Source organism: Sciurus carolinensis, chromosome 10 (assembly GCF_902686445.1).
Source record: "Sciurus carolinensis chromosome 10, mSciCar1.2, whole genome shotgun sequence".
Lineage (NCBI taxonomy): Eukaryota > Metazoa > Chordata > Mammalia > Rodentia > Sciuridae > Sciurus > Sciurus carolinensis.
This window is the reverse complement of record NC_062222.1, coordinates 67,957,223-67,969,921: the sequence shown is the minus strand read 5'-3', so window position 1 is coordinate 67,969,921 and position 12,699 is coordinate 67,957,223. Positions and strand designations below refer to the sequence as shown.

The window sequence follows — 12,699 nt, the reverse complement described above, 5'->3', positions numbered from 1 at the left end:
TATTACGTGTATAGTAGTAAAAACCTACTGTATTTCAATAGTGTCTGTCTTGATATTTCCTTTTTAATCACTAATTTTAGTGATTTGAGTTTTCTCTTTTTATTTATTAGCTTGAGAAAGAGTTTATTGATTTTATTTATTTATTCAAAAAACCAACTTTTTCTTTGTCTGTATTTTGATTTTTTTGTTTCAATTTCAATGATTTCAGCTTCGATTTTATTTGTTTCATGTCCTCTATTGCTTTTAATGTTGATTTGTACATTAGTGGTAGTAGTAGCCCTTTAATACCTCAATTAGCTTTTTAAGAAGTGTTAAGGAGTGTGTGTGTGTGTGTGTGTGTGTGTGTGTGTGAGTGTGGTGTGTGTGTGTGTGTGTGTGTGTGTGTGGTGTGTGTGTGTGTGTGAGTGTGCGCGCTCGGAGTGTGTGTATTTGTGTATCGGCGGTCCTGCAGGTCCCGGATGTTGCGGACAGTATGAGGCGAGCTCAGGGGGACAGGGACCAGCAGCTGTCGCCGCCGCTCTCAGAGTGAAGAAAGAACAGAAATCTTTGTTCCCTGACTTTGGAAACCTTGTTTAACCTTCAAACTGGCGATGTCAAGGGTTCCAAGTCCTCCACCTCCGACAGAAATGTCGAGTGGCCCTGTAGCTGAGAGCTGGTGCTACACACAGATCAAGGTAGTGAAATTCTCCTACATGTGGACCATTAATAACTTTAGCTTTTGCCGAGAGGAAATGGGTGAAGTCATTAAAAGTTCAACCTTTTCATCAGGAGCCAATGATAAACTGAAATGGTGTTTGAGAGTAAACCCAAAAGGGCTAGATGAAGAAAGCAAAGATTACCTGTCACTTTACCTGTTACTGGTCAGCTGTCCAAAGAGTGAAGTTCGGGCAAAATTCAAATTCTCCATCCTGAATGCCAAGGGAGAAGAAACCAAAGCTATGGAGAGTCAATGAGCTTATAGGTTTGTGCAAGGCAAGGACTGGGGATTCAAAAAATTCATCCGTAGAGATTTTCTTTTGGATGAGGCTAACGGACTTCTCCCAGATGACAAGCTTACCCTCTTTTGCGAGGTGAGTGTGGTACAAGATTCCGTAAACATTTCTGGCCAGAATACCATGAATATGGTGAAGGTTCCTGAATGCCGGTTGGCAGATGAGTTAGGAGGGCTGTGGGAGAATTCCCGGTTCACAGACTGCTGCCTGTGTGTTGCTGGCCAGGAATTCCAGGCTCATAAAGCTATCTTAGCAGCACGTTCTCCAGTTTTTAGTGCCATGTTTGAACATGAAATGGAAGAGAGCAAAAAGAATCGGGTTGAAATCAATGATGTGGAGCCTGAAGTTTTTAAGGAGATGATGTGCTTCATTTACACGGGGAAGGCTCCAAATCTTGATAAAATGACTGATGATTTGCTGGCAGCTGCTGACAAGTATGCCCTGGAGCGTTTAAAGGTCATGTGTGAGGATGCCCTCTGCAGTAACCTCTCCGTGGAGAATGCCGCAGAAATTCTCATCCTGGCTGACCTCCACAATGCAGATCAGTTGAAAACTCAGGCAGTGGATTTCATCAACTATCATGCTTCGGATGTCTTGGAGACCTCTGGATGGAAGTCAATGGTTGTGTCACATCCCCACTTGGTGGCTGAAGCATATGGCTCTCTGGCTTCAGCACAGTGCCCTGTCCGGGCCCCCCCCCCCCCCCCCCCCCCCCCCCCCCCCCCCCCCCCGTGTTCCCTTTGGCCTGGCCAAGTCTGACTCTGGGATTCAGTTTAGGTGCTGGCCCTGAGCACATCTCAGTCGGAGAAACCTGCCTGCATCTGACTGAGCAGAACAATTGTCAGGTGCCTGGAGCAAAAAGGAAAAAAAAGAAAAAAGAAAAAAAAAAAAAAAAGGACATTTAGTTTTAAGAGAAGGGAAAAGAAAAGAAGAGTTTTTGCAGAATTTTTCAAAAATCAGTGTGAATTCTAATAGTATTTATGTTGAGAGAAACAAATTTTAGTCCTTTCAACTGTGCTGAAGCTTGGATGTTTGTGAAAACTCCTGACCACCATATAAGTATCAGAAGAGCTCTCTCGTTAGCACTTATTGTTTGCAAGAACAGAATACATCCTTTTATCCTCTTATGAAAGTGACAAACCAAGGCAAAAGGGGAAGAGGTTATTTGATCTGGAAGATAAGTGTTCTGATGATAGTGGCTTTTGCAAAAATCTTTATTGGTGTTGAAAACTGGAAAAAATAATTCATCCAGAATTCATGCTGTCTTGACAAGAACTATGGTTCTCTGTTTTTAGATATTGTGGAAAATGTTTTTTGGCATTTTTCTCTGATTTTATTTCTCTTCCCACTCCCCTCCCTTTTTTCTAAAAAACAAAAACCAAAAAAAAAGAAAAAACCAAGAAAACAGAAAACACACAAAATGAAAACAACAAAAAGAAGAAAAAAGGAAATTTTATTATTAATGCTGTGTGAAAAAAGTCCCAGCACAGATTGCTCAGCTGTTCGTACCTGACTTGCCACCTGCATAGGAACCAGTCCTGTTCCTCCTTCTTAGCCCTCTTCCTACAGGGGAGAACTTCCAAATGTTAATTTTTTTCTTTTTGAAAATATAAATAATTACTATTTTGTAAAAAAAAAAAAAAAAAAAGTGTTAAGGATAGAGTAGAGTTTGAGGAAAGAAAAGAGATAGGAGGGTTGAAAAGTGTTTGGATTCCAAAGGTGAATTGGGCAGATGCAAGGTTAACTTAGGACATGCTGTTAATGTGAAAGGGGAAAGAATAGAAGAATCTAAAAGAAGAGAGAGAGAGAGAGAATGGTATTTGGGTGTCAGGGATAGAAAAAACGAGGGTAGAAAAGGAAGAAGGAGTAGCTGAAAAGACAATACCAAAAAAAATCAAAATAAGCTAATCAAACCCCTTAAATCTCTGCAAACAGAGCATGGGAAAATAGAAAAAGAAAAAAAGGCTAGAAATGAGGAGGAGAAACAAATATGAATATGTGTAGGAGAACTTGAATCAGTCAGTACACATTCAAATAAAACAAAAACACAATATAGAAAATGAAAATCAAAAGAAAAACCAGAGCTGCAACCACAAAAAACAACAACAAAAGAATCTTAGGGAATGTTAGGAAATTAAGGAGTCATATCCACTATGGCAGACAAAATAGTCAGTGAGTGTATATGTTTGTCATCTGTGCCTACCTGATTTTCTTTTTGTTTCTTGAGGTATGAACTAAGCGTGGGAATAGGGGCCATGAGTTGTCATGTCCTTCCTTCTTATTGTTCGCTCAAGGGGTTGAAGGTTGGTGTTTAACACTTTCCAAATTTCCTTCCTTGGAGATTAGTATGGGCCAGCTGGGCTGTAGTCCTGGAGGCAAACTGGCATGCAGGGGAAGCTGGGTTGCAGATAAGCAGTGAATCAGCTGGACACTTCAGGGGAAGGCCTGGTGGGTCACGTTCAGGGATCCCAGCTGGCCTGTGCCTGGTGTGTCAGGGCCAGGTGCTGGGTTCTGTGCCAGCAGTAAAGCTGTGTCCTGGGTGGGGTACAGCTCTTAATCTACTCTTCAATTTCAGTGGATCAGTGTTGATTAGGAAACTTGAGGCAATTATTAATTTATATAGGAAATTTTAAATTCAGTGAATTTGGGACTGTCCTATCTTACTGGTAAGGTATGAGGTCTCCATTTAAGCTTTCAGCTGGGCAAAATCAAATTTCACTTCAGCGTGTCATTGATGATGGCCAAAAGCACATTCTGTTTGAAAATCAAAGAAATTTAGAAGTTAAGGAGAAAGTCTAAATATATTTTGTAAACATTAGTCCAATAATTGACACAGGTTTTTTTGTTTACATTTGTTTTTCCCTCAATTGTCAAAAGTAGTTTTGCTATCATCTTCTTTGAAAAGATTGTTTTCTCCATTAAGTCATGCCAAAGGAAAATATATTACACATTTTCACTTTTAAGAGCACATATTATGATATGGTTTGAAAAAGAGATAGTAGATTTTAATAAAATACTGTCTTTACCTAGGAAGGGTGTCAGTAGTTAAAAAGCTCTTCACATATCAACAGTCAACATAAACAAATATAATTTTGTTACTACCAAGTTTAATTATGTGACCATATTTGAGATTAATAGAATAATTTTATAGAGTTAAAAGATATTGACAAATAATTGGCCAAATCATATTATTATTATTGTGTGTACACAAATATGTAACAACAAATCCCACCATTTTGTGCAGCTATAAAGCACCAATTAAAATATATGGGAAAAAGGTCTTTGCAAATAGGAATATAGTAGGCCTAGTAGAAAGATAGTGAACATGAACTTTGCATGAAAGATAAAGACTTCTTAGTCTAGTAAAATTGGTTTTCAGGTTTGCATCTGCTAAGAATATGTGGTTCAACCTTTTTAAGTCTCATTTTTAGGATTTGTTTAGCATTTATAAAAAGGTGAAAGTAAAAGTATTTCTCTTACAGATTAGTAATATCAAATGGGACACTATGCAAAGAGGTCAGGATGGGTCCTAATGCAAGGGAAGGGCTACATTATTTACAACTGTTATTACTCATCCAGGGCCAGTTTGTTCACCATCCTGACTTTCCCTTCCTCAGTGGTAATGTGGTGTGGTTTGGATGTGAGCTGTCCCCTAAGAGCTCACATGTGAGATGATGCAAAAAGATTCAGAGGAGAAGAGATTAGGCTGTGAGAGTCTTTTTTTTTTTTTTTTTTTTTGAGAACAAAGTCATCAGAATATTTTATTTAGTTCTTAAACAAACTCCCGAAGCGTCTAATTTTAAATATATTTATCCCAATAACATTCCAAATATTCCAATATGGAACATTAAACTATAGCTATGACTTCAATTCAATTCAATGAAAAAGCAAATTATACTGAAAGTATCTATTTCTACAGCAAATGTTTATTAGGAAACATATAAAGCTTTGAGAATTAAACTGTTCTTATTTACTTATTCTTAGAAAATGTCAAATTAATAATCGGAATATTTCAGGAATTTGATTTTAGCTTAGGTTCATCTTACTAGATCAGAATAATGTATCTCCAAACTTCTTCAATAGCTTCCTGGCTTATTTCTCTCTTATCAGCTGAGTTTTCTTGATCTTCATTGATTATTTCACGATTCCTTTTCTCTGTATTTTCCTGGAAGAAATGTAATCCATGGTTCTTAGGAGTTCTACGAGATAAGTTTCTTAATTTAAAAACACTATCTTTATCTTTGGAAAAGTTCTCTACGCTGTTTTTTCTCCATTCTGGATGTCTTCATGGAAGAGTTTTAAGTGGAGAAGTTGCAGAAAATCTGAATAGTTGATTGTTGTCATCAAGATTTTCTGATCCCCATCTGCCTTTGATATCCTCAATTACATGATTCTTCAGAAATTTTCTCAACAATTGAATAGTTTGTTGCCTTGTAACTTCAGGACCAAAATTACTATTATTTCTTAATAGGTCCCAAAACCAATCCACTGCTTCTCCTGCTGTGAAACAATTGCCATATTTTTTAAAGTGTTGCCTGTGTTTTCTTAGAGGCATTCCTGCTTGAAAAGATGTAGTGACTTCATTCCACAGCTTCGTGGCTGGATAAGGCCCAGAGGCACACCCTGACCCTCCATAGGTCAACGCTGGCCGGCGTCCATGGAGGCGGAAGGCGACGCTCGGTCAGTGTTACCCCAGCGGCAGCAGCTGTCTGGACACAACTGTCGGCCCCCAGGCTGTGAGAGTTTTAATCAGTGAATTAATCCTCTGATAGGGATTAACTGAGTGGTAACTGAAGGAGTGTAGGGTGTGGGTGGAGGAGGTGTGTGCATGGGTGGCATGGCTTTTCAGGTCAGGTCTTTCAGTCACAGCAACAAAAATGCCGACTACAACAGAAATTGGTACCAAGAAGTGGGGTCATTGCTATGACTAACCCAGATCATGTGGTTGAGAAGCTTTGGGAGCTTTTTGAAATTGTTGGTAGGAATTTTGGGATGCTTAGCAGTGCAAGATGGAAATGCTCAAGAGGGTTTGGAGGAAAAGAAGGACACTGTTGGTAATTGAACTAGAGGTCGTTCATTTTGTGTTCTGTCTGAGAAATTGTCTGCATTTTGCCCATGTCCTGAGACTTCCTGCAAAGTTGATTTTTAAAATGGTGGACTAAATCTGGTGGAAGAAATATCTAGGCAGCATAGCATTCAGGTAGAGGCATGGATATTGCTGGTGGCTTTTAGCAAGTTTATTAAGATATTCAGGATCAGAAAGCAGAGCAGAAAGATTTGAAAAACTTGGACATGAAAGTGGGGAGTAAAATGGAGCTAAGAAAGTCACTATTGTTAAAGACATTACTGCCACTAAAGAAATGCTTAGGACTTGGTCCAGAGACCCTAAGAGAGATGGCTTGAGGGCATCTTAGGCTCTGGCAAGACCATACCCATCTTGAGCTCAAGGGATTAAATATGAAAATTCTTTTGATTAGAGACAAGAGTGGTACCCTTCTTGTACAAAGCAACCTAGGCACTGTCAAGTGACTTTAAAGTGTAGACATTCATGTTAAAAAGTACCATGAGTGTTAGCATGTTCTATGTTTGAGGCAAAGCACTGTTATAACTTTATTAATCTGTACTTGTTCTAATTTTTTTCATTTAGTAGAAACATACATATGGATAAATGAAAGGCAATAATATGAAATATTTTATTTATACTTAAAACTCTGAATGAATGAAAAGTAACATAAATTTTCTAAAATCAACATTTTTTTCTATTTCCTGGTCTTTATTTGAAACAAGGAGAGATAAAGTATGAGAAACAAGAGGAGGTGATTTATGAAAGTTTAAATTCCTTCATTATAAACATAAGTGTACATAACAAAAAGATGAAGATCATAAAGAACAGAAGATAGTGAAATACAGTGACCCCAAAACTCATTTAGCTTCCTCAATCTTTGCAAAGTTGATAACACCTAAAATGACACAAAATGGAGTAACACTATCAAAACAAAGCAAAACAACTACAACAACAACAAAAAGAAAAAGAAAACACCACAATACAGAAACAGAGAATGTCCAGTAACTGACACAACATTTCTTAAAGATGATTTCACATTTTGGGATCATTGTGGCAGCATAGATAGCTGCCAAATATTAGAAAATCATCAACTCCATTAGAAAAGTCTGCCTGCATGGATCAGCAATAATAAGCTTTCGTACTACATGTTATTTCCATCTGCTTAACATTAAATATAATTACTATTAGGTCACTTACATAGTAATTGGCACTAATAATCCAAAACATAATCTGGTAAAATATGGCAATTCTATACATCCACAATGGTCACTCTGGACCTGAAGACAAAATCTCTTAAAAGAAAAACAAAAATTGTTTAAAGGATGACCAGAATTTTATGTGTAAAATAGCCAATATTCTCACTTTCATTCAAAGTGAAGGAAAAGTGGCTGGACATAGTGAGTTCTGGGTTTTAATAAAATCATTTTCATTACTGACTTTTATCAAACAGCAAGGTGAATTAGGTCTCCCCATGAACAAAGTTATATCAACTATACCATCAAGTTATTCCTCTCCTTTCCTAACTACGAATACTTTTGTAAATGACACAGAAATGTAATACTGGCTATTTATTTGGTTTTGTTTTGTCATATTTTGGAAATTTGGGGGAGAAGATTGATATTTCTGTGCACTTCTAAATTTATTCTAGAATATTAGAAATACATATTCCTTTACTTATAATGTGAACATCAAAACATATGGCAACATATTCACCAAGAATAAAAATACACACAAATGACCTTTCAGAGCCTCTAACTTGCAGTGGGCACTACAATGTGCTTGGCCTTGGAATAGTGTTCGTTTTCTGTGGCTGTTCCACTATATCTCATTACTTGAGGGCTGCAATCTTAAGCATCAACATTTCAGAAAATGTTAACTTTGCATTATTGAGTAGATAGATGCTTTGGGAAAGGTGACTCATTCATACCTTGAATATTTTTAACACTGTCATGGTGCTCAAATACCAGCTGTAAAGATTTCTTTATCCTTGAGATGGTTGTTTTTATATTTTATCTGATTATATTTTTCTTCTTAATTTTATATGTACTTTCATACATTTTGGAAAGTACTGCTATCATCAACTTGAGCACCAAAGGCTAGGTATGTCAACTGAGACTATGCTAAGAAAATAATGAAGAACATAATGGCAACACTAAAGAGGCCTTTGGCACACCAAGACATGGTTGTGGACAGTTGGCTCATGGTACTGTTAGAATTGATGGTCCTGATGAATTTGAAGAGCTGTAAAGAGGGAAGACATCCACAATGAATGGATAAAGACAATGTGGCACATGCATACAATGGAATATTATTCTGACACAAAAAAAGAATGAGATTTCAGCAGATAGTACCACATAAACCTTGAAAACATTATACCAAGGGAACTTAGTGTCATAAAAAGTCAAAACTGTACCACTGTACTTATATGAAGCACTTGGAGTGGTCAAATTCATAAATATATTTTATAACATATAAATAGAGATACTAAGTCTCTTGTTCATTAAAAAAAAGATTTATACTTTACTCCTGCACTTTATTAAGTAAATAATGAGTCTTGAAACTACTAGTTTATCTTTCTTCACAGATAAACTCTCCTAGTTTTTAAAGACTACTACTTAGGACAAATGTCTGAATGACATAAACCCGTAGACTTCAGAGTATTCACTGGAGAAACCAAATAGGAAAATAGAGGACACAATTTCAAAGTGATGTCAAGATGCAGGGTGTAGAATGTAGTTACTTTTCTTAGGATTCAAGTGAACTTAAATGAGTTTGAGCCAGATAAACTAAAAGTCTTGTGTCTTTTCATAGGTTTGATGGTGTGAGGGCGTGTGGGGTGCACTTGGGGGAGCAGAAAGCAAGACTTACTCTACTTGCTCAGAGAGGCTCCATAGGAGAAGTGGGATGGCGGTCGCCCTTCCCTGTCCTTCACAGAATTCACTGTCTGAATTGTTGCCATTGCTGTATAAGAGTTAATTATAAAGGACGAGCAAAAGCAGCAAGTTTTCCAAGAAATGCAAACTGCTGTGACTGCTGAGCCATAGACATTGTCAGTGACCCCTGTGACATCATTAGCTATCTTCCCAGAAGCGTGCACAGTGGGTTCAAGGCAACTCACTGGAGTAAGGGAAGAGAACAAGAAAGCATGTAGGTAGGTGGTGGGAAAGTGTTAGAATTCTAATGAATTTGATTATATATCCTGCTCTTTTAAATGTGTATGTTTTTACAAATATATCTACTTTACCAATACACAGGCCCAATTTATTAAAAAAATTGGGATATCAATCAAACATTTCACTAGTAGGCATGCAAATTTAAAGTGTAGAAGTGTGCTGACTAGTGTTTGATCAACATTGAAGCTATTTGGTGAAAAAGAAAAGAATTCTGCTATTCACTGGCAAAATATCACACTTTTATCATTAAACCTTAATGATAACTTAAATATAATTAAATCCACATAGACCAAAAAGTGGGGTACATATACATAAGAGATGCAAACAACTGTGCTCTGGGATAATTGTTAATCTATGTGTACTACATTCTTCCATCACTAATTATACAATTATTTGGGAGATTATTTCCAGAGTTTTTGTTAAGTTGCACTTTTACACTGAGACCCCTGGAAAGAAGTGATAGAGATGGTGCTTAATTAATTAAGTGATTCAGATGGAAGGAAAACCAAATGGACAAATGCTAGAACCTATAATACAGCCAAGGGCAGGTATAGCATATAAGAGGGACCATGATCTTGACTGTAGATCTCTGTTTTAGATTAGGTGCCACCCTATACAGAGAACTTTCATGGTTATATCAGAAATTTTGTTCTCTGTAGACTATTTTCAGAAAAGTTTAAACAGCAGGGAATTTACTCTGTCACTCAAAATATTTTCAGGATGTTTTTTTCTTGTCATAACCTGATTTGTGCAGAAAAACAATTTTTTCAGCAGGTAGAGAAAATACCATTAGCAAAATCCCCAAATAAATAATTTTGCCTTTATCTCATATGGCAGGTCAAACACAAATATGATTTACAAGTTTTTCTGTGACAATTGTGGTTAGTTGAGAGCTCACTGTAAATGCCTCTTGGTACCCAGAAATGTTTTACCTCACAATTTGGAAATTAAATGATAACCCACAAGTGGAAATAAGTCAAAGAAAATTTCAGGTTCTCTTCTGAGAATATTCAGATAAAAAGTGCTAAGGAAATCCAAGATTGTAATTAACACATTTTAGAATTTAGGTAATTTGGTGTTCTCCAAACTACCACAATGATCACCATATTCAGACAAATCCAGAAACTCTTGGAAAATTGTCCTTTGTGAGTGTATATGTCTAACATTTCTTCTATTACATAGTAAAAGATAAAGAGGCAAGAAAAAAAAAATCTCACAGGCTGCCAGGAAAGAACCAAAATTGGTAATATATCAGATATCAGATGAGCTTCACCTATATAATTGCCAAGAATAAACTACACCAAATGTTGCTGATAATTCAAACAATAACCTGCATTGCAATAAGAACAAGTAAAACAACAACAAAAAATGTGTTCAAAAGAGTATCTATCTCTTTTTCCCCAGCCTTTATAAAGCAAAAAAAAAAGTACACCTACAGCTACAGTTAGCAGTAAGTCATATTTATCAGGCCAATACCTCCGTACTTGTAGAATCTTGTGCTAAAAGGAGAACCAAACTTCTCAGGGCCTCTATCCAAAAGAATTCCTTCTTTTTGGGCCTCCACTCAGTCTTCTGGGATTTATACTGCTCAAAATCCTGTACAATTTTTTAAAATGAGACTTTAACACAAAAGTCTTATTAAGATTTCCTTTGGATGTAAAGTCATTTTACAAGGTGGAAGGAAGAATAAAGAGATGCAAACCATATACTACAAACACACATCATCAGGTTGAAAAGAGGTATATATATTTTTATGATATATAAATAGAGAGACCAAGTCTCTTGTTCATTAAATCAGTAAGCAACTCCTGATTAGCACTGAATTTTTATACTGGGGTGCTTTTCCTCTCCTGCCCAGAGCCTGATGCTTCATTGGTTCGCAGTAAATGCATATTGGCTGAAAGAGTAACATGTATATTTTACCCTCACACTGATGTCACTGATCTTTCATGCTTTCCTGAAACTGAGGTGAGGATTTTTCTTGCCAAATTCCCATTTCATTGGTGTCACACTGCGAAAGTAAAATGATTCACATAATGTTAGCATGTTCCTATCAATCTAGAAATAGAACCTGAACTTCCAGCACTCACACAAGATTTAGCAATGATCAGTAAAGGAGGAACTGAGGCAAGTGGGAATTGCTATTCTTGTCAAATCTCCTGTTCTTTCTATCATATTGACATAACGGAGAGTAGCAGTGGGGAGCATGCTTCCTGCCCAGCTCTGGAAGAGTGATTGACACATGTATGGTGCACTCGACAGAGATTTTTTGTGGATCCAGAGCCTGTTGAAGGGAAAAAACTGACATGAAAGAGTAAGAAGTGAAAGCTCACAAAGCCAATTAAATGATTGAATTGATTATTTTCAACTGACATAAAATGAGAAGGTAATTTGAATGAATTAATATGGAGCACTCTGGGTATTCTGCTAGTGATTTTGTTATTCTTAAAAAGAAATGTTGATAATTTATTCTCAAATTTTGATTCCTAAATATGGTATTGTTGAAATAATATTTAAATGTGAGTATTCCAGCCATCAGTTAAAGAAATATTTCCTTTATTTTTCCTACTCTGTTTAAGATCCAGTACTGAATTTTGATCCTGAAGGTCTCAGAATCTGTTTAGCTTTTCTTGCTTGAGTAGAGAAGGAATGAATCACCTTGATTGTGCACGGCCACCTGCCTGACATTCAGGGAAACGATGCCTTCTAGTTTTGAAGGATGATTATTTTGACATACAACATGAACCCAGTCCTTTTTCTGGGGCAGGCCTTGGGCTATCCCAGTTGTCATTGAGTGACAGTTCTACACTTGGACATGAATCAGTAACAGGATGAGTCTATGTAGGTTGCAGTTAAATGAACCGTGGATTTGTAATCAGATGACAGGAACAAGATTTTCAACTTTGCTCCATCCTGAATATCTGCCTCTGGGATTCATGATTGGGGATGTTGGGTACTGGTTAGCTAATAACTCTCCTGAGCTTAAATTATTTTTTGTAGAAAATGAGTACAATACTATCTAGCACCTTGGTGAAGCTCAACTACAGAAATGTGAAGAAATTTGCACACTCTAAAATGCAATAAAAACTTAATGGTTCCATCACTTCCTCCTTTCTGTCTTTGATGGAATATGCCACTGAGAAGTTGCCACCCACTCCCTCTAAATGAAAGGAATTGTGAAGAACGCGGCTATGAGAAGAAACAGACAACCTAAAAAGAGTGCTGGAAAGAAGAGGACAACATTAATACACAAAAGGTCAAGAACACTTATATATCCATGTGTACATAGTCATTCTGCTATTTACCTGAAGTCCTAACCCTGAGTTTCCAATTTTCCATAAACTAAACCAGAGCAAACCATGAAAACACAAGCAACCAAGCAGTAAGTAAACTACCAAAACCTGCCTTTAAACATGGTGTATCATTTCAAAATAGTTAATGGTTATTCATCTATTCTTAACAGTCTTGA

At 36.8% G+C, this 12,699-nt stretch overlaps 1 protein-coding gene across 1 annotated transcript; it reads left to right on the top strand.

The window, feature by feature from the left end:
* Positions 1-372: 372 nt before the first annotated feature.
* LOC124994221 (speckle-type POZ protein-like) lies at positions 373-5,732 on the top strand. Its single transcript, XM_047566010.1, is given in 2 exon segments — positions 373-1,671; positions 5,584-5,732. Coding segments are annotated over 2 exon segments (1,230 nt in total). The 5' UTR covers positions 373-590.
* The last annotated feature ends 6,967 nt before the right edge of the window (positions 5,733-12,699 follow it).